At 37.1% G+C, this 23,970-nt stretch overlaps 1 protein-coding gene across 1 annotated transcript in view; it reads left to right on the top strand.

The window, feature by feature from the left end:
• The window catches only part of LOC150087903 (hemicentin-1-like), a 1,496,027-nt gene that overhangs the window by 839,930 nt on the left and 632,127 nt on the right, over window positions 1-23,970 (top strand). The window contains exon 44 of the mRNA XM_090369959.1: window positions 16,590-16,716. Coding sequence (XP_090226085.1) covers window positions 16,590-16,716 — 127 coding nt within the window. The remainder of the gene's footprint in view (window positions 1-16,589; window positions 16,717-23,970) is intronic.

Below are 23,970 nucleotides of genomic sequence, written 5' to 3'. Positions count from 1 at the left end.
CTTTTGCCAGCGGGTGGTTGTTTGGTGGAACAGACTTCCATCCCTTGTCGTGGAAGTTGATAGCCTAAATAAGTTTAAGGCTCAACTGGACAGGTATTTCGAATGAACAGAGGGGTGAAGTGGAAGTCGTTTTTTTTTTTTTTTTGGCTGATGCTGTATAAGCTTTCTTTGTTGCATCAAGTGCTTCTACTAATGCTAATATTTCTCCGGGGATATGCGGCGTTCATTCCCTGACCTTTCCGCATCCTTCGAGCCCGTGACCAGAAGCGTGTGCTATGCACTGCTGCTCCTACCCACCTGGCTATGGAGGCGCCCCCTTGTCATGAACGTTGATAATCATTTGGCATTTTGGCTTCTTTTGGCATTGTTTTGCGTTTGAAAATCAGTATAGGAGGTAGCTTGGTTCCATCGGCATAACAAGCTAGAACAACTGTATAATGGCTCTTTTCATGTCCACTTGTCTTCACAGTTACAGTTTTCACCCCCTTCTTATCAACAGTTCTGTTACTTGGGACATCAGATTGAAGGGGGACTTTGTCCCTATTTGCAATCTGTCCCAACTCAAACTGATGTGTCTTCCAACATTGAATGACAAAACGATGAAATTCAAGGACCTTCTGCTCATCGCTTTCAGGCATCTTTTGGCAAGTCTGGTGTGTGTACGCATGCTTAGTCCATTCCGTTTCATGAACCTGAAGCACCAATTGTGTCCTCCTTTGAAATCAGTAACTTCTTTTTCATCAGCAATTCTTCTTGCCTCATGCTGAACCATCTTTGTGGACACAGGAATTCCAATTGCCCTTTGCTCTTCAATCCATATCTTCAATTCCCTCTCTAAATCAGGGCATTTTGCTGACTTGGCTCTAATGGCCTTCTTCTGCCATGGTGTTTTCAGTAGGGTTTCTTCTGCCAGTAGCCAGTCTCGGATTGTTTTCTCAGTTGGAGGAGGACCAAACTTACGTTCAGCAGCACAATTTCCATTCACTTTTGCAAACTGGATCACTTTTAACTTGAATTCAGTACTGTACAAAAATCTTTTCTGAGCCATTTCTGTGCAGGACGTGGCAAAACGTAACCTAATATACCAGTAACAAGTGCGAAACAATGAGTGCAAACACAAAAAGTGCGAAAAAGCGGGAAATGCAAGTAAAAAAAATCTACAACCACTGTATAAGATGCACCCAGTTTTTAGACCCCATATTTTTCAAAAAAAGGTGCGTCTTATATGTGAGGAAATACGGTATATCTGTGTGACACCACGTCCCAACAATATCTGCCTTTGATGTCTTGACTATCACTTCAAGCTTATCAAATTTATTAGCTATACTCCTAGCACTGGTGTATAGTTAATAAATTTGATGCAAGTATACATGCACCGGTTCCTACTCTTAGTTACCCTAACACAGCCCATGTATTTACTTGTTCCACTATGTCTCCCAGCAGTCCTGGATATCTCCATTTAATTGCTTTCCAGGCTGCTGCTCATTCTAATAGAAGCAGTGCTAGAATCACTTTTGCCTCTGCCTGCGGCCACTGTTAACCTTTTAGTCTGTATATCCCCCCCAAGGCAGCAGTTTTCTGACCCACCTAACACTGCCTTGATAGCATCAGCAAATATTCTTGCACCCTTTCTATTTAAGTGCATTCCATCCCTGTAGAAGCAGTCTCTCCTGTCAACAAGCACAGACCAGGCTGAAAAAAATTCTACCCCTTAATCCTCATACAATCTCTCCATGGCCGAACTGATTAAGAAGGCTCTCATCATATACTCCCTCCTATTGTGGCTTGGCAGAATTGCAGACCCTTTCAATTTCAACCCTAACTCACTTTTTTTTTTTTTCAACGTTGACCTATACTTGTTGAGTAAATCTGCAGATCTTTTACTCTTAATGTCATTATTTCCAACGTGTACAACAATATCACCTTTTTTGCCCTTAAAAGATGATATCTGCTCTATAACGTCATCAACTTTTGCCCCTGGCAGACATACCCCAGTCCTGTTCCATAAGTTCCATAAGGAAAGTATATTTCCCGTCTCCCTACCAATAGAGTGACCAACAATAACACTTCCTTTGGGACCAGCGCATTCTGCCTTGGAGATTGCCTCTGTGTTGTCTGATGCACAGGAGTGAGCTCTGTCATTGAGCTGGGCAGCTGGGAGCTTGATGGGCCCTTCATATTAATTTCTTTGAGGGCATTTACCCTACACCTCAAGGTCTCATAGACGCCCATCAGAACACTGAGTTGGCACCTAATTTATTGACACTCTAGACATCTAGCACACACAAAGGCATTCCCCTTTGCTAGATCATGTCCTGTTTTAGAAAGGTCAACAAACATTTCACATTTTGCACATTCTTTGAGACTTTGATGCATTGGAGAATTGCCCCCTTTGTTTCTCCCCCGAGTCACAACATTCTTGCTAGTCTGTGATCTTTGCTTTACAACTCTAGTCTGGTCATGATTTCCGTTTAAATACAATTTAATTAACAATGAAATTTAATAAGATTAATAATATTTTTGGTTAATTGATAATACTATAGTAAGCTAACAGATTCATAATACAGTGCTTCGTATTATGTTATCTTGTTTTACCTTATATCTTACGTTATCAGTTCGTGATATATATATGTTATCCTATTTATTATCGACTATAATATGGCGGCTAGTTCAACAATATTGGCACTAACACCAGTAGTCATAACTTCTAAAAATCGCTGGTTAAATTCAAAATAAGAAGTTAACAAATGCTTCTAAGCCTATTTAATATCTCTGTAAAACAGAATGTACTATGTTAATTAACAAAGAATATGGTAAAAATTAAAAATACTTATCCCTTTACAGCAGCCAAAAATCCATTTGCTGTTCTCTTCCACAACCAGAGCACCTTCTCCTTTAACATACAACAATTTTTCCTTAGCCATGATTGAATTTCAAAATTGCGTGTTTTGTCCTTGTATGTCATCCTTAATTAGCTTATACAGGAATTTAAATTCTTCTATATTCATCTATAAGTACATCTTAAAATGATTTTCATCCTCTTCTAAGTCCTGCAGTAAATGATGGAATTCACCTTTTTCTGTTCTGCTCTCTTCCAGTTTATGTCATATATGCATTTCTTACTCTCTTTTGTTTTCTCAGCTATAAGAAAAGCACATGCATTTTCTAAATCTTCTTCAAAATCTGAAGAAGAGGATGAACTGTGGCAATCCATTTCTCTTCAGCATTCCTCAAAGAGAATAACACATATACAACGTTACAGTAGGGTTGCCAGACTTACTCCATTTCGAGGTATAATACCCCTTTTTGAAATTATATTTCTAAGATATCGTTCCTTTAAAATTTGAAAGGGGGTATTTGAAAAAAGCAGAAATCATAAAACACCCTGTTTAGATGATTATTTAGGAAGAAAGAATTAACTGACAATAAAGTTTTTGTTGAAATGCATCCTGAAAGACTCAAAAACCAACATTCTATTCTATTCTATTTACAAAGACGGTTATAGAATATTTATATTATGTTACTTTGCAACCTTTTACATTTTACTTGACTTCTTTTTTATTTCATTGTAATGTTTTAGGGCTCAGGCAACAAACTTTTTTTTTTTTTTATATTTAAAATTTCCGATATCAATATCGATTTGTTGTATGAAGAATATGTTCTGTTGTAATCATTCCATAAAAATATTGAGACAAAAGCCTTCAAAAATACCACAGATATTTGGATAAAATTTCTAAATACATATGAGGTACGTAATACAGAAAATTATTAATTTTGTTTTTGCTTTACCTCATTCAAATGCAATGAGTGAGCGAGTATTTAGCTTAATGTTTAACGCATGGAAAAAGGATAGAAGTAAATTAGACCTAAAGAATGTTGAAGGAGAACTGTTAGTGAAACCAATCACAATACGCCATGCAAAGAATTTTACACATATGCACTAAAAAATGAAAAACTGTTAAAGAAAATTCACTCAAATGAAAAGTATTGCTAGGTAAATATTTTCTTTTTGATAAAATAAATCGAGTTTATTGAATATGCATTGTAAACAATTATGTAAAACATTTGATATTAATATTTATAAAAGTTTCCTTCAGTGTTTATAACTCTTGCAATAAAATTTTCTGAATTAAACAAATTAAAGCACAGGCTATAATTCGGTTAATTTTATTAAAATTTGACGAATTTTGCATTCCATGAACTTGTAAAAAATCAACAAAATGTAGAAATAAAATATTTGTTATTAAAATTGTTCATTTTTTTAAGATATAATGCAAGTACCCCAAAACCAGGAATGAATACCCCAAACATAAGCACGAGTACCCCGAGATCAAATTTTTTATCTGGTTACCCTAAGTGATGCTTCGTCTACGACCAACTTCACAATTTACACTAAAGCGTGACAAGACAAGAGTATTATGACGTGATAATAGTGCGTTTCTGCCTTAATGTGCACAGAAAGGAGAGAGAAAATGAAATGGGAGGGAGAGGAGCTAATGTCACTGGCCACTCATGTCAACTGGATGGCCAGTGTAACCTTTAATCAGTTTGGTGTGACATAAGTACTGGGAAAACAAAAATGAGAGTGGGAGTCTGCTATCAACCAAATGATTGTGGTGATTATTATGAACAATTACACATAAAATGGGCCAGGAAAGCAGATTGTCTTATAATTGGGGGATTTTATGGACTAGTCATTCATATAGTAGCAAATCTCTTGGATTTACTGAATGACTATTTTCTACAGCAGCATATTAGAGAGGCAACAAGAGAAAACAGTACTTTTTCTTTCTCTTGTTTTCTCCTGTTGATGTGATTGTCAGTAGTAATACTTCATACATTACAAACCTTCAGATAAAGGAACACCATGTTGTAGTGATCGTAGTGTACTAATGTGGGATTTACTTAAAGTATGAATAAAGGTCCTTGAGGCTAGTGCATTCATTTTCTCAGATATGCCAGACAAACTGTGCTTGCTACCTGGGAGTCTAAAACGTTGGTGGAACTGATATTTGGAAGACACTCAAAACAAGTGGACTCAATTTTGGCAAAGTCTGGGCAGTCTCTGACAGCCAAATCCTCTGCTCGCACCTTCAAGATGCTGGGACTCCTAGTAATCCTGGGTATAACCCCATGTGCAAGCAAACTGTGTGTGTGCTTGCACATGGGGTTATACCCAGGTGTGAACCAATGTAAGCAGGAATCACCCAGGTGTGAACAGGGATTACCCAGGTGTGAACCAATGTAAGCAGGGATCGAGGTGTGGTACCCACACCACATGGAGGAATGCTGCCCCTTTGCATTACAAGGCAATACTAGATGGTAGATGGCTCTCATCAACTGGTGCAATATCACCACTTTGCTTATTGGAGTCTTGCAGTGGTGGAACCATTGTTTAGTCTCCAGAGCTACCATAAACCCTCCCCATCTCTCCCTCATGCAGTATGATTGATGTCTTTTGAGGTTATGATGAACAACATGGAAAGATCCAGTCTTCCTTACATTTTGAGGGTACAGCTCTAAAACGGTGTTCGCAGGCCGGCTGCTAGTTAGTACACTGGAACACTGGAGGCTTCTGGATCAGCTAGTGTATAATCTTATTTTGTATAATCCTCTAGGAGGCTTCTGGATCAGCTAGTGTATAATCTTGTTGCCTCTATTCTGCCAGATAGTGACGGGAGGGAGTCCGAGTAGTTTGTAGGCGGGGGGGGGGCATTGTCAAGGCCACGTTATGTCAAGGATCAGTGTATATTCTTACAATTTGTATGCCATATCCAAAAATTTCATTACATCATACAGCATGTCCCCCTGGGTATAACACCATACGCTTTTTCTTACTATTTCTTACACACACTTTTTCTTACTATTGAATACACCATGAATTGCCAAACTAATAGAGTAAACTTATCTGCGAAAAGATCTAAACCTCTCAAACACTTCCTGGTTCATTTCACAAATATATGTGGTCTCAGTTCTAATGTCAATGATGTCCATTTCCACTTACAGTCTTCCAAACCCCATGTACTTTTTCTGACAGAATCTCAGTTATCAGTTGATTCAACCACTGCTCATCTCAGTTGCCCAAATTATTCACTGTATGATTCCTTTCGCCTCAAAGGTGGTAATTGTGCATGTGTCCATTTTGATATTCCCTGTTAGAGATTGGTAATTTGGACTCTACTTTTTCAATATTCTCTGGCTTAAAATCTTTCTACACCATTCTGTAAAGTCAAATTCATCTGATGTCTCTACCGTTCTCCCCACTCCACTAATCACTTGAAACTCTTTGACTTCCTTTCTTTGCAACTTGACTTTCTCCAGTCCAACTTTCCTAACAGTGAAGTAATTTTCCTTGCTGATTTTAATGTTCACAACTGCAGCTGGCTTCCATTTTCTAGTCACACAGATCCAGCTGGTCAAGATGCTGAGGCTTTTGCTATTACTAATGACCTTGCACAGATTATTCATTTACCTACCAAAATATCGGACAGTCCTAACCATACAACCAACATGCTTGATCATTATTTCACAAACAACTCTTCTAAGTACACGGTCGAAGTGAGCGGTCCTTTGAGCACCTCAGATCACAAATTGGTGATTTTCTCTTCTCCAATGGAGCCTTTATCTCATGGCTATTCCCAAACTCATGTTGTTTGGCCTCACAAGAATACAAAATGGGATGACCTGCGAAATTTCTTTTCTTCTTTTTCTTGTTTGGATTACTGTTTCAAAACTTCTGATGTCAACATTTGCTCAGTCGTGTCAGCAAAGGAATGAAATGAAATCTTGTAGGAATGGAATCCTTTATTTCACATTCCACCTTAACATCTCATCCTTTATCTAAACCTTGGTTTTTTACCAAAGAATGTGCTAAGGCTATTCAAGAGAAGAATGTTGCATATCGTAATTAGCTTGTTTCCAATTTTTCAGTTTCATTTTCTGCCTACACCAGAGCTTGCAACAATTGTAAAGCAGTTATTAATCAGTCCAAACTATATTTTGAACAGGCTAAGAGTAGAAAACTTGCTTCTTGCTTCTTGCCATAACGGTAACCAAGGATTCTGGTCTCTTGCCAAAGCTATTGGCCGCAACTTTTGCCCATCTCTGCTCCCACCTCTGTCAAAATCAGTTGGTTCTATTGTTACTTCAGCCAAGGATGAAGCTGAACTGCTAACATCCCATTTTTCTTCCACTTTTTTTTAATGACTGGTAAAACACCTCTCACCATTCCCAGCACGCTCCATTCAATGCATTCTATGGTCTTCTGTCAAAAGGATTTTGACTAATCTCGATGCTAAGAAAGCTCCAGGTCCTGCTAGTATTTCTCCACTTGTTCTCAAAACCTGTGCTCCTGGACTTACTCCTATTCTTTGCCACCTTTTTTCACTTTCTTATTCCAAAGCATTTTTCCTGCTGCTTGGAAATTTACTCATATCCAGCCAGTTCCTAAAAAGGGTGACAGATCCCTCCCATCTAATTATCATTCCATTGCAATTACTTCTACACTTTTTAAATTAATGGAAAAATCAATTAATCGACAACCCTTAAACTGTCTAGAAACCTTCCTTTTGATCAATAACTGCCAGTGTGGATTCCATCAGTGTCGATCCACTGTGATATTCTGGCTCATGTTACCCGTCTATGGATAAATTCAATTGTACAGTTCAGTGAAACACAATCAGTTCCTCTTGACATCTCAAAGGCTTTTGATCATGTTTATCATAAAGGTCTTCTAAACAAGTTTGCATCTTATAGTTTTCCCAACTGTTTTTTGCAATTGGTTATCCTGTTTTTACTTTGACCACTCACTGAGGGTGATGGTAGATAGCTCTCTGTCTTCTAGTTTCTCCACTAATGATGGTGTCCCTCAAGGTTCAGTTCTTTCCCACACTATTTTCCTCTTGTATATTAATGACCTTCTTCCATTGACCGGAAATCCTATCCATAGTTTTGCTGATGATAGCACATTGCATTCCAGTGTGAGAAACCTCACCCTGTTCAATCATCATCAACTTCTCGAATATCCACTACCAATTCCTTAAATGTCGATCTCCAGGTAATTCTCCAGTGGGGCAAAGAGAACTTAGTTGATTTCAATCCTTCTAAAATTCAGTCCTGTCTTATAATGATATTGATGATGGTATATGCATTAGCATTAGCATTAGTAGAGGCATTTGATGCAAGAAAGCAAGCTTATGCAACATCAGCCAAAAAAAAAAAAAAAAAAATACCACTTCCACTTCACCCCTCTATTCTTTCGAAATACCTGTCCAGCTGAGCCTTAAACTTATTTAGGCTATCAACTTCCACAACAAGCGATGGAAGTCTGTTCCACCAACCGACCACCCGCTGGCTAAAGGCAAATTTCCTCACGTCTATCCTACATCTGTCTTTCCTCAAATTGAATTTATGCCCTCTCAGGTGATTATTCTGAGCAAGAGGAAGAATCCCATCAGCATTGAGCATGCCCAAACCATTCAAGGCTTTATACACCTCTATCAGATCACCTCGCTGGTGCCTGGTCTCCAGACACTGTAATTTGCAAAACTTAAGCCTTTCTTCGTAAGAGCACCCCCTTTGTTGCCCTTCTCTGTACTCATTCCAGCAGCTCTACATCTTTCTTGAAATGAGGCCTCCAGATCTGTATACAGTACTCTAGGTGTAGCCTGACCATTGCCTTATAAAATGGAATAAACACCTCCTTTTCCCTGCTAGAAAAATTTCTATATATCATTGACAATACACCATGAGCTACTCTTGAAGCCCGTCTGCACTGCTCAGAGAACTTCATATCTGCCTGCACAACCACCCCCAGATCCCTTTCATTCTCTACCACTGTCAGTGTAGTACCACAGAGTTGATACATTGCTCTGGGGTTGCTGTTTCCCATATATAGTACTCTACATTTGTCAATGTTAAACTTCATTTGCCACCTCTCAGCCCATCTACTCAACCTTTCCCGATCCTTTTGCAGCAGTATAGTGTCAGTAGTGTCCTTGACAACCCTGCCAACCTTCGTGTTGTCTGCAAACTTGGACATTAAGCTTGATATACCATCATCAATATCATTTATAAATACAGAATACAATAATGGACCCAACACTGAACCCTGAGGGACTCCACTAATAACATTAGTCCACTATGAGCAGTGTCCATTGATTACCACTCTCTGTTTTCTCCCCCTCAACCACCCCTTTATCTATAGCAGCAATTTGCCTCCAATGCCACACTGCTCCAATTTGTGCAGCAGTCTTCCATGTGCAACAGTATCAAAAGCCTTTCTAAGATCCAAGTATATAATATCAAAGTTATTCCCTGCATCATAGTATCCAATCAAATTGGTCAGGTAAGACTTCCTTTAACAAAACCATGCTGTGTCCGAGCTATAACTGAAGTCTTGTCTAGATGATTCTGCAGTGCTTCTTTAACCAGTGCCTCCATTAATTTTCCTGGATCAGAAGTTAAACTCACAGGTCTATAATTACTTGTGTCAGCCTTTGATCCTCCTTTGTGAATTGGGGTCACATTTGCACATCCCCAGTCTGTGGGTACCTCCCCTGAGTCCAAGAAAGCTCTCATAATTATGGCTAATCGTTTGCTTACTTCCTTTGCTGCCTCCTTTAATATAACTGGATAGATCACATCCTTGTGTTTATCTTCAACAATTTCTCCTCCACTTTACTCTCAGTTATTACAAGATTCTCTAGCTTACTGCCAGAGTTGAATACACCTCTGGCATTCCCCTCGCTGAATAACTCCTCATGTGTGAATGTCAATGCAAAATATTAATTTAGTTTGTTAGCTACCTGAGCAGGATCATCAACAGTTGACCAATCTGATTCATCCCCTTCCTTCTATAGTTTACAGAAGTAAAGAACTCTTCTGTTTTTCTTTGCATCCCTTGCCAAAAATTTCTCGTAATCTGCCTTCGCCTGCCTAACCTCCTTTGTAACTTGGTTACAGATCAACTTATATCTATCATAGGCTTCTGTGTCACGTGTTAATTTGTATGCATCCCATGCATTTTCTTCTCTGCCATATGTCTCATTAGTTCATCTGACATCCATTTAGGCCTAAACTTTGAACAATATTTCTTAGTTGGTATGTAAAGGCTAGTAGCTTCCAAGATAAGTTCTTTGAATGCTTCCCATTTTGAATTTGCTGTTGGTAGCTTCATCAGTTGGTCCCACTGTATGGAATTTAAATACTGTCTCAGTCCATCGTAGTCACCTTTACGAAAGCAATAACCCTTCCCTTTACCCCTAATGGTAGTTACCTCTTTGAGTAAATCCCACTTCAGCACACTGCGATCACTGCCACCTAGTGGTTCCTCTATCTGCAGATTCTTAATGCATGAAGAATCACTACTGATAATCAAATCAAAAGTATTACTCCTTCTAGTTGCCTCTCGAACATGCTGATGTAGAAAACAATCATCCATTAAATCCACAAAAGCCTTGCTAGTGTGTGAGCGACCAACCCATACATTCCAGTCAATATCTGGGAAATTAAAATCCCCCATTATAAGACTCTCTGATTTACTGGCCCACTCTATTTGCCTGTACAGTTTCTTATTATACTCATCAGAGTCATTAGGCCTATAGCACACTCCTACTCTCAATTTTGATCTCTCAATGCTTATGTCACACCAAACTGACTCGACACTGCACTGTTCAGCGATGTTGACTGGCTTCACTTCCTTGGATTTTATGTTTCTTAACTAATAGCATAACCCCTCCTCCTTTCCTATCCTGTCTTTCATTTCTGTACACATTGTACTCCCCAAATTCCAGTTCTGCATTCCTTATGTCTGTGTGACACCATGTCTTTGATATCCCAACAATATCTGCCTTTGATGTTTTGAGCAATACCTCAAATTCATCAAATTTATTTACTAAACTCCTAGCATTGGTGTACAAGCAAATATACATGCACCTGTTTCTATTCTTAGCTACCCTAATACAACCCATGTGTTTACTTGTACCGCAATGACTCCCAGCAGGCTCTGAAATATCCTGCATCTTGTTTTTCAGGCTTCTGCTCATTCCAATGGAAGCAGTGCAAAAATCTCTTTCACCTCTGCCAGTGGCTACTGTTAATCTGTTAGTCTTTGTCTCCCGCCCCAAGCTAGCAGTTTACCGACCCACCTAACACTGCCTCGATAGCATCAGCAAATATTCTTGCACCCTTTCTATTTAATTGTATCCCATCCCTGTAGAAGCAATCTCTCCTGTTAACAAGTACAGTCCAGGCTGAAAAAAATTTTACACCTTGAACCTTGCACAATCTTTCCAGGGCCGAATTGATCGACAAGGCTGTCATCATATACTTCCTCCTGTCGTGTCTGGGCAGAATTGCAGACACTTTCAAAGCTTAATGTTGAAGTTTGCAGACGACACAAAGGTTGGCAGGGTTGTTAAGGACACTACTGACAGTACGCTGCTGCAACAGGATCTAGAAAGGTTGAGCAGATGGGCTGAGAGGTGGCAAATGAAGTTTAACATTGACAAATGTAAAGTACTACATATGGGAAGCAGTAATCCCAGAGTAATGTATCAACTCTGTTGTACTACACTGACAGTGGTAGAGAACGAAAAGGACCTAGGGTAATTGTGCAGGCAGATATGAAGTTTTCTGAGCAGTGCAGACAGTCTGCAAGGGTAGCTCATGGTGTCTTGTCAATGATATACAGGAATTTTTTGTAGCAGGGATAAGGAGATGATTATCCCCCTTTTATAAGACAATAGTCAGGCCACACCTTGATTACTGTATACAGGTCTCATAGCCTCATTTTAAAAAGGATGTAGAGCTTTTGGATTGAGGTGTATAAAACCTTGAATGGTTTGAGCAAGCTCAGTGCTGATGGGATTCTTCCTCTTGCTCAGAATAATCACCTGAGAGGGCATAAATTTAAATTGAGGAAAGACAGATTTGTGGAAGTTTGGCTTTAGCCAGCTGGTAGTTGGTTGGTGGAACAGACTTCCATCCCGTGTTGTGGAAGTTGATAGCCTAAATAAATTTAAGGCTGAGCTGGACAGGTATTTGGAATGAACAGAGGGGTGAAATGGGTGTTTTTTTTTGCTGATGCTGCATGAGCTTGCTTTCTTGCATCATATGCCTCTACTAATGCAAATGCTAATCTCACAAAAAGGATTCTTATGCTCCTATAATTATCTTTGGTGACACTCTGATTTCTAGGCAAGATGATATATCTCTTTTGGGGATTTCCCTGACTTCTGATCTCTTGAACATGTAACATCACCAGCCAACATCCATTTACTGTCCAACTTCAAACTTACAGAATAAGTTTTCATCTTCCTCGTTTATTCATTCAACTGCAGTTTTCTGGAATAACCTTCTTTGATACGTATTTCCTGAAAATTACAGTCTACAGAAGTTCAAGTCTATATCTTCTCAAATATCAACAAATATCTTCTCAACCTCCAACTCTTCATGGTACTAAGTATTATAGCTTCTATTACCTCTCATATTTGTGGTTTTCATACAAAAAAAAATCAAAATAAAGGTTAAGAGAAAGAAGTATTTTTTTTTTTAATTTTAGTTACATTACATTTAAAAAAAATTTTTTTTCAGTGGGACCAACTGCAAATTCTAAATGGGAAGTGTTCTGAGCAGTGATTGTAGAAGCTAGGCTTTTTATAGCAAATAAGAGAAGATTGAAGATTTAGACTTATATAAATGTCACATGAACTGTTCAGAAAAGTGACGAGAAGAAAAATTCATGGGATCATTATAAATTATTGGGGTGCATAGAAAACAACAATAATATAAAATAAGCTGCAATCAAGTCACTAAGGTTGTTAGGCAAACTAAGGCAGAAACATACGACATACCCGATATTCTTCCTGATGAGGTAGAACATGCATTGAAGAAAATGAAGAATCGGAAAGCCCCGGGGGAAGATGAAATTACTGTAGAGTTGTTAAAATTGGGAGGAAGAGACATAACACAAAAACTGGCAAGGCTCTTCACAAAGTGCATTAGAAAAGGTGTGATGCCTAAGCAGTGGAATAATGTAATCATAGTTTTGCTGCATAAGAAAGGAGATAAATCAGAAATTGGAAATTATAGACCAATTAGCTTGTTATCCCACATCTATAAGTTGTTCACAAGGGTCATTACTAACAGATTAGAAAGAATACTTGATGAGAATCAACCGAAAGAGCAAGCTGGCTTTAGGACAGGATTCTCAACTATGGATCACCTTCATGTAATATCACAGCTAATGGAAAAAGCAAATGAATATAACACACCATTATGCCTGGCATTTGTGGATTATGAAAAGGCATTTGACTCCATACAGCATAAGGCAATGTTTGGGGCACTGGAAAGACAAGGCATAGATACCCCATATATTATGATTTTGAAGAAAATATATGAGAGTGCTACCTCCTTTATTAGACTAGACAAAGACAGTAGCAAATTTAAAATCGAGAAAGGAGTTCGACAAGGAGACACAATATCTCCGAAGCTGTTTACTGCTGCCCTTGAGGAAGCTTTCAGAAGATTAGACTGGTTGCAGAAAGGAGTCAATGTGAATGGAGAGTACCTAAACCATTTACGATTTGCAGATGACATTGTGGTCATAAGCCACGATCCCAAAGAATTAGAGGAAAATCTTAATCAGTTATGCAGAGTTAGTAAGGATTTTGGACTAAAGATGAATATGGCTAAAACAAAAGTAATGATGAACAAGTATGCCACGGAAAGGGAAATAATGATTGAAGGAGCAGTAATTGAAAAGGTGGAGTCATATACTTATCTGGGACAAGTTAATAACTGTAATAATGATAAATGGCTGGAAGTCAAGAGAAGAATAAATTTTGGATGGATAGCATTCAGGAAATATAGTCACATACTGAAGAGCAATATCCCAGTTTGTCTGAAACTTAAAATAATGAACCAATGTATACTCCCCACCATGACTTATGAAAGTGAAACTTGGGCACTCACCAAAAGAATGGAAGAGAAGCTGAGAACTACACAGCGAAGAACGGAACGAATTATATTGGAAATCAGACTGTTAGATAAGAAGAGAAACACATGGATTAGGCAGCAAACTCAAGTAAAGGACATTCTTATCAAAACTAAAGAACTAAAATGGTCTTGGGCAGGATACATAGCTCGAAGACATGATGACAGATGGACTAAGAAAATAACAGAATGGTACCCAAGAGGAGTTAGAAGAAAACCTGGAAGACAAAGGCGGAGATGGATAGATGAAATTCATGAGTTTTTGGGTAGTAAATGGATGGCCAGTGCTCAAAACAGAAGGAACTGGAAAGTTGCTGAAGAGGCCTTCATCCTGCAGTGGATTGAAAATGGCTGATGATGATGAAGGCAGATTATGAAAAGTCTTTGGTTAAAAATGCAAAGATAGGCAGCATAGAAATCTTTGCATATATTACCACTAGAAGGAACAGTATAAACCAAATTGGTCCACTAGATATGAACCACAATTGTTGATAACCCTTTTCAGGTTGATGACAAACTGGAGAAATATTTTGTATCTACATTCAAGTATGATAAGTTTTTATGGTTTGAGATTCCAGTAGTATGCCAAGTTATAACTGAGAGCTAGTAAATTTTAAAGAATTATGAAGAACACTGAAGAGAAAATGTTGAAGCTCAAAGTAGATAAGGTGTCTGTGGTTGATGAATTCTGCCCAATTAAATTAAAAGCAGCAACAAAAGAAGTAAACAAATGCTTGGCCTTAATTATGTGAAGATCCCTGGATTCAGGGGAGGTCCCTGTAAATTGGAGATATGCAAATGTCTTCCCTATTCAAAAAGGGATTGAAAGGGTGAAGTGAGTGAATATAGGCCTGTAAGCTTGACTTCTGTTCCTGGAAAAATAATGGGGTTACTTGTTAAAAAAGAATTTAGGAATGAGATTATACAGGAATCATAGTCACATTCATTTGTTAAGGGAAGATCCTGTATGGCCAATCTGCTCAGCTACTGTGACATGATAACAAAGGAACTGGATGCAAAAAAATTCTGCCAACATACATTTAAATTTTAGTAAAGCTTTTGGCAGTGGTCCATAAGAAATAATACTGTACAAATTGGAGCAGTGCATTATTAGGTACAGGTTACTGCTATGGATAAATGTGTGGTTTAGTGTTAGAAGATAGATTCACTCATTGTGACTTCCAGTTACCAGATGATCATCTTTGATGCTAATAATTTGCTGTTGTGCTTGATTATTAATATGAACAACAAAAAAATTATGAAAACTAAATCCTATGAATTTGTGAAAAATTTGTATAATTTATAACTCTTACAATGCACTTTTTACAAAAGCTTTGAAAATTTTATTTGTATGCAACAATAAATTTTACATAGTGCTTCTTGAATAACTTTGTTATTGGCTAATTTATATTTACATGATTTTCATTGTCTTCTCTCTGCAATTTCATTTTATCTAATAAAATTCATCTTACCCAATTAGTCTGCTATCATATATATATATATATATATATATATATATATATATATATATATATATATGCAATAGGCACATATGCATATATATATATATATGCATATGTGCCTATTGTCTTCACAATATCCATCTATTTGTCTGTCCTTCTGTCTGTCTGCAAAGTCAGTAGATAGATTTTCATGAAATTTTATATTTGGGCCTTTTAAAAATATTTGGTATGCCATTCCAAATTTCCTTAAAATCAGACAAATACAAATTGAGCAATTATTATTTCTTTTTTCCATAAGAATAAGAAATTCATTGATTAAATGTAGTTTCAATGCAGCATTGTTAGTTTTAGACAATTCATGCATGTTTGCATGTATTGCTCTGTATGACTCATGAATGTAGTATTACTTGTGAAGAGATTCATATATATATATAGAGAGAGAGAGAGAGAACAGAGACAAGAAAAAAGTATGCTAGAGGAAAGTAATAAATATTATTCAGTTGGAATTAAACTGAATGGCTAATTTTACAGAGCATAAACTATAGAATTTTATTAAGTGCTATGTAAATTTATAATCTTAGTAATTAATTGATAAGGAAGTAACTATATTTACTTTTCTCCTCTGTTAATCACAAAAAAAGAAAAAATTCATTTAAGTCTAGAAAAATAATCAAATTTGCCTGTAATGTAATGCACTGCATACAATAACTAGCTTGCATTATTTTGTTTTAATACATTTCATTGCTAATTACTAATAATTTTCTTACTGTAAAATTCTTAACAGCTGATGAGTTCTTAACTGAAACTAGTACAAGAACATTGCTTCAATTTGTTGTTTTTTTTTTTTTTTTAAAAACATGTTAATATAGGACCTAGCCATCTATTCAGTTTAGAATTATGTTGTTATCAGGCAAGTGTTATCACTTCCCATTTATCTCTGGAAAATTAAAGGCACTCATTTGGAGGTCATTTTTATCTATTTATCCAGTCTATTTATTACAGGTATGCAGTACAGGTATGCAATACATTTCTAATTTTATTCATCAAGTCTCATTTCATTTCAAGTATTAGGCTGATATTTCTGTTGATTATAACAGTAATCTAATAAATTATTTATGTAATGTTTTTTAGATTTTGCCAGGAAATAATAAAATTAGAATCATTAATACTACAAGAAAAGGTGATGCTGGAGAATATACATGTCAAGCAGTAAATGAGGCAGGAGTAGCAGAATGGACTTTCAATTTGGATGTTTTAGGTATTTATCTTTCACTAAGATTTCCTAACTTTTCTTTTCAAGTTTGTTTATAACAGGTTGAACACCACCTGCAAAACATTCCTTCCAGAAATTAAGCAGAAAAGACAAAAATTTAATATCCTTAATATCCTAAAATATATTTTAACAGATATTTAAGAAGCTATATGAATTGAAACAAATTTACATAAATTTATGCAAAAATACATATGAAATTTATTGACACTGAATAATATGTGAAACATACCAGTTTATTTAGAGCTTTCCTGTTATTATTTGTTATTTGGTTTTTTTTTTAGGAGCATTAGCAACTAAGGCCATATTGCTCCGGGGATTTGCGGTGGTCATTCCCTGACCTTTCTGCATCCTCTGCATCTGGTGGTCACGGGCTTAAACCCCGGTCTAATCAAGAAGTGTGTGCTACACACTGCTGCTCCTGCCCACCTGGCTACAGAGGTGCCGGAGAGATTTTTCCTACCAAACTTTAGGAACATAATGAGAAATAAATAATAATAATAAAATAATTCCTTTGAACTTGGGTCCAAAAGTGTTTTCTTGCTGAGGTAAAGTTTCTTGAAATACATATATCCACATGCGAGGTGTGGCAGTAAAGTTCCTGGTCTGGTGCTGTTGTGATCATGTTCAGTGAATCTGAAAATAAATGTAAGTGGTGGTTGTAGTCCAAGCATTCTCCAGCAATTGGTAGTACAGAGTTGTCCAGTAGGCTGACTGGTTGCAAGTAACAGCTAGCTTTAATAGTAACATTAACGTTCCATGTCACAATTTTGCATTGGAACAACGAACGAATATCAAATTTTGTTTTAAACTGGGAAAATCTGCAACTGAAATGTATGAAATATTAAAAACGTGCTTATAGTGATGAAACATTAAGTCATACCAGTGTGTTTGATTGGTATAAGCAGTTCAAAGATGGATGTGAGATGTTTGAAATGACCTAAGAAGTAGGCACATTAGACTCTTGAAATGAGGACTGCCATGTAGCAAGTCCTATCCTGTCATACCTGGAAGAATGTCTGTAACAAGCCACATAGGATGATAAGCAGTGAAACAGGAAATGTTGTAGAATATCAATGGATATGCTTCAGAAAAAATACTTTTCAATGTAGAATAAAAAAAAACCTGTTCTCCTTAAGGAATAATTATTATGATGAGGCACAGTCTTTATCAGTTTACATAACATTTTGCTTTTAATGGTGCACTGTGGAGAGGTTGTCAATCTCTCACATGTAGTAACAAAGATCGTTAAATTTTGTTTTTGCTAATGTTGTAACTATAGCAGAATTAAAGCAACAGGCAGTTAAGGTCACTCACTAAGCCTTCTCTTCCATGTAATTTGTACAGATTGGGAAGCTTGGTGAATGACCTTGAGCCACCTTGTTTTTTGCCTTACTGTAGTCATATACCTGATAAGCTGTATGACAAGTTGTAATGGTAGGAACAAAAAAAAACCTTGTTTGTGGGGAATTAAATCTATTGTTTGTATCCAACATTAAGTTGCTGTTTATGGAAAAGATTAAGCATAGATTTAATGAAGCATATATTTTTCTGGCTGTACCTGTGCAGGGAATTTTTAATATCTCTTTGGTCTTGCCTGTCCTAAAGTGATGTCAGACTAGTCACCAGCTCATGCAAGATGTGTGACCAGCCACATAACTGTAATTTGCAAGCGCAATTTGTGTTAAGCTATATGGCCTCAAAAAATTATAAGATATTTGCAGGACTATCTTTCCTTCTCATCTGTTTAGTGGCCAGCAGGATTTCAATTGAATTTTTTTTTTTTTTTTTTTTGTTAGTTGTTGGCGCATCGGTTTCTGTGGCCATAATGCACCTCCCAAAGTTTTTGCATTTTACTCTGATCCAAGCCCGAGGCGGGATTCAAACCCGCGACCTTTGGGTTACCAGGCAGGCACTTTACCCACCTGGCTAGCCCAGTCGGCTTAAATTGCATTGATCATGCAATGGTCTTAATTCTCACTGCAGTAAACTTGCCTCTGTAATGAGTTTTCCTGATATTGAAGCACTTTTAAACAGATTTTCTTGCAAAAAGATTAATTGGACATTTGTTGAAAAGGTACCAGCCTGTTTCCAAACTGATTAAACCCTCATTAGATAGCAGGTAGTCCCTTGTGGCTTCTAGGTCTCAACACCTAGACAAAACAGATAGCTTTACCTATATTGCTATTTTGAAAACTCTGATTTCTTATGCCACGTGACAGGTCACATTGAACAACTTCTTTACAACTGTTTTTCTTTATGTTGCCACTAGAGGCCACCTGCTATCTGATGAGGGATCAGTTAGTCCTGAAAGAAGCTGTTATAATAGTGTTATCTTTTAAATTAACCTTTGATGAGTAACCTTGGCAAGGCCATCTGTTTGAGAGTGGTGCTATCCCATGACAACTCATTGCAAGGGCAGTTTTGTTCTGTTGTGAGGATTATGATTATTTCATTATCTATGCTAGTATTTCCCAAACTTTTTTGCTCACAAACCACTTTTGGCTTAAAAAAATAACCATGGATCCTTGCATCCTAGCTCACTTAAATATGGGGTGTTCAGCCGATAAGTATCCAAAATTAAAAATTTATATCTCAGAAATGATTTATTATATGTTTACAAACTTCCTTTTTTTTTTTTTTAAGACTGACCCAAAAAATAACTGAATAATAGACTGTCATTATTTGAGCATACAATCAATCGTACTTCATAGGCTGTGTGAAGAATGATGTTGTTTTTTCAAAGTCGTTAAAGTTGAGAGTGATTGTAGACAACTGAATTCTCATCTTGGGTGTAACCTCCAATGTGTAACGATATTTAGATTTTGTTTTAAAAAAAATAAGTAAAATTCAAAGTAGCCATTACAGAAATTATCCGCAGATCCCCTGGGAACTGTTTGCGGATCCTTTGGAACTGCAGAGCAGTTTGGGAACCACTGATCTATGCAGTTTAAATTTTTGTGGCTGTAAAAACAGTTTGAAGATAGTCCTATAAACATCTAGAACAACTAGAAAAGAAACAACTAGAAATCTAAAACAACTAGAAAAGATCAACTATAAAAGAACAACTAGAAAAGAAACAACTAAAAATCTAAAACAATTAGAAAAGATAGTCCTACAAACATGTGTTATAAAAAAGGCACCTCCATAGCCAGGTGGGCAGGAGCAGCAGTGTGTAGCACATGCTTCTTGATTAGACCGGAATTCGAGCCCATGACCACCAAATACGGAGGATGCGGAAAGGTCAGGGAATGACTACTGCATAGTCCTGGAGCAATATGGCATTAGTTGCTAATGCTCCTAAAAACCAAATAACAAACAAAACAATATGTTATAAAGAGAGAAATGTCATACATTTTTGGGTAAATTGTTAAAGACATATGTTATTGTTGATACAATTGCCATATTTCCTTCTTATTATTTCCAGATTTTAAAATTTATATATTTTTTTGTAAAATATGTCAGAATTTAAAGAAGTCTAAATTGTAAAGTGCTGTATTTTAAAATTTGCTGTTTGCCCATTTCACATTACACCTTTGCAAAAATGATTGCCATATGTTACATATAAATGCAGAAACTTTTGTCAGTGACTTATTTTGCAATGTACACAGATTCCTCAATTTCTCAGCCATGTTTTGGTTGCAGATCAACCATGTTTTACAAGAAATGAATTCTCAACTCTCAAAACAGTCATACCTGGGCCAAAGAAAACCAACATACAATTGTCAGTACTTGTTATCAACTTACCTTTTCCTGTAATGTATTGTTTGGTGTTCTTTGGGACGTTTTATTGATTTTTTTTTTTTTTTTTTTTTTTTTTTATCAGCAAAGCTCTCAGGAATGATATGTCTATATTTTCTGAGAAACAATTTGTCTGAACTACTACCAGAAGACATATCCTCTTGAAAACAACTAGAAGACATATCCTCTTGAAAACTACTAGAAGACATATCCTCTTGAAAACTACCAGACGACATATCCTCTTGAAAACTACCAGACGACATATTCTCTTGAAAACTACCAGAAGACATATCCTCTTGCAGGCTCATCTAGACAAGACTTCAGCTATAGCTCGGACACAGCATGGGTTTGTTAAAGGGAAGTCTTGTGTGACCAATTTGATTGGATACTATGATGTAGACACAAAGGAACTGTATGCAAAGAATAATTTTGATATCATATATTTGGATCTTAGAAATGTTTTTGATATTGTTGCACATGGAAGACTGCTGCACAAATTGGAGCAGTGTGGCATTAGAGACAAATTGCTGCTATGGATAAAGGGATGGTTGAGAAAACAGAGAGTGGTAATCAATGGACACTGCTCTTCGTGGACTGATGTTATTAGTGGAGTCCTCCAGGGTACAGTTTTGGGTCCATTGTTGTTTTCTGTATTCATTAATGATATTGATGATGGTATATCAGGCTCAATGTCCAAGTTTGCAGATGATACGAAGGATTGCAAGGTTGTTAATGACACTAATGACAGTATGCTGCTGCAACAGGATCTAGAAAAGTTGAGCAGATGGGCTGAGAGGTGGCAACTGAAGTTTAACATTGAAAAATATAAAGTACTGCATATAGGAAGCAGTAACCCCAGAGTAATGTATTAACTGTGTGGTACTACACTGACAGTGGTAGAGAGTGAAAAGGACCTGGGGGTAATTGTGCAGGCAGATATGAAGTTTTCTGAGCAGTGCAGACTGCTCAGCAAGAGTAGCTCTTAGTGTCTTGTCAATGATATAGAGGAATTTTTCTAGCAGGGATAAGGAGGTGATTATCCCCTTGTATAAGGCAATGGTCAGGCCATACATTGAGTAATTTTATGAAGGATGTAGAGCCATTGGAACAAGTACAGAGAAGGGCAACAAGATTATTGAATGGAACAAAGGGTTGCTCTTACGAAGAAAGGCTTAAGTTTTGCAAATTACAATGTCTGGAGACTAGGCACCTGCGAGATGATATGATTGAGGTGTATAAAACACTGAATGGTTTGAGCATGCTCAATGCTAACGAGATTCTTCCTCTTGCTCAGAATAATCGTCTGAGAGGGCATAAATTCAAATTGAGGAAAGACAGTTTGTAGGATAGATGTGCAGAAGTTTGCCTTTAGCCAGCAGATGGTTGATTACTGGAACAAACTTCCATCTGTCGTTGTAGAAGTTGATAGGCTTAAACAGATTCAAGGCAGAACTGGAAAAACATTTGGTGAATGGGTGAAATGAGAAGGTTTTTTTTTTTTTTTCTTTTTTGGCTGATGCTATATAAGCTTGCTTTTTTGCATCATGTGCCCTTGCTAATGCTAATGCTAAAATGAGCAAAGGATACGGTTTATGCATAATAGTGCACCAACCCACTTTTCCTTGTGATCTTTCTGCCATTTTAAATACAGAGTATATAACTGATCAATTGGTTCGAAGAGCAATGTACAGTGGACAATATGATCCCCTGATCTCACATCTTTAGATTACTTTGTGTGTGGTAACATGAAATCCATGGTTAATTCTACTTGTATTACCACACACTTGTTCTCCTGAACTTACTCCTGTTCTTTGCTGCCTTTTTTCCCTTTCTTATTCTAAAGGTGTTTTTCCTTCTGCTTGCAAATTTGCTCATATCCAGCCAGTTCCTAAAAAGAGTGACAAATCCCTCCCATCCAATTATCGTCCCATTGCAATTACTTCTACTCTTTCTAAAGTAATGGAGAAATCAATTAACTGCCAACTCTTAAACTACCTAGAATCCTTTCATCTGATCAACGATTGCCAGTATGGATTCCACCATTGTCAGTCCACTGGTGATATCCTTGCTTATGTTACCCATTTATAGACAAATTCAATGGAAGAGTTCAGTGAAACACAAGCAGTTGCTCTTGACATCTCAAAGGCTTTTGATCATGTTTGGCATAAAGGTCTAAATAAGCTTCCTTCTTATGGTTTACCAACAGTTTTTTGCAATTGTTTGTCCAGTTTTCTCTCTGATCGCTCACTGAGGGTGATGGTAGATGGTTCTCTGTCTTCTAATTACACCACTAATTTTGGTGTCACCCAAGGTTCATTTCTTTTCCCCACTCTTTTCCTCTTGCATATTAATGACCTTCTTCCATTGACTAGAAATCTTATCCATAGTTTTGCCGACGATAGTACATTGCATTCCACGTTCCATTTTGAGAAACCTTGCCCTGCTCACTCAGCTTCAACTTCCCGAATATCCACTACCAATTCCTTATATGCCAATCTCCAGGTAATTCTACAGTGGGGCAAAGACAACTTAGTTGATTTCAATCCTTCCACAAGTCAGTCTTGTCTTATATCTGGCAAAACGGATTCTTCTGCCTGTTCCTATGCTTATCTTTGTGACACTCCGATTTCCAGGCAAGATGATATATCTCTTTTGGGGATTACCCTGACTTCTAATCTCTCTTGGCACAAGCATATTACAAATATTCCATTCTCGCTTGGTTTTCTCTTTCGCTCTCAGTGTTACTTTTCTTCCAAACAGCTGTTTAATCTACAAATCGCAAAAAAGCCCTATCATGGAATATTGGTCCCACATCTTGGGCGGTACCCCCAAAACCACTCTTAGGCGTCTAGATTCCATTTAGAAGAAGGATGTTAGGTTAATTAATGACTCATCTCTAACAGAGTCTCTCCACCCACTGTCTCATAGACGTACTGTTTCTGCTCCATGCCTTTTCTACAAATACTTCCATGAGCAGTGTTCTTCTGAATTAGCTTCTATAATTCCCGCTCTCTCCTTCAAAACAGTCTGAACACGTGCCACCACCACCAGCCAACATCCATTTACTGTCCAACTTCAAACTCACACAACCAACTTTTCATCTTCCTCGTTTATTCATTCGACTGCCATTTTCTGGAACAACCTTCCTTCTGTAGACTGTATTTCCTGAAAATTACAGTCTACAGAAGTTCAAGTCTAATGTCAACAAATATCTTCTTTCATCTTCTCAATCTCCAACCCAGGCATGGTACTAAATACTGTTGTTCTAATACCTCTTGTATTTGGGGTTTTCATTAAAAAAAAAAAAAAAAAAAGAAACACCAAATGAACCGGAAGTGACATTTTGGAAGTTGCTAAAACCATTAAGAACAGGCCTGAATTGGTAAGACTTGTCAGAGATTCATGAATTCATCATGCTGAATGCTGCATTGAACAAAATAGAGGTCAATTTTAATAGCTACTTTAGATATTTTACTTTTTAAGGTTTATTATGGGTAATAT

Source organism: Mastigoproctus giganteus, chromosome 3 (assembly GCF_048544385.1).
Source record: "Mastigoproctus giganteus isolate SK-2022 chromosome 3, ASM4854438v1, whole genome shotgun sequence".
NCBI lineage: Eukaryota > Metazoa > Arthropoda > Arachnida > Uropygi > Thelyphonidae > Mastigoproctus > Mastigoproctus giganteus.
The sequence above is the reverse complement of the archived record's forward strand: the minus strand, read 5'-3'. Positions and strand labels throughout refer to the sequence as shown.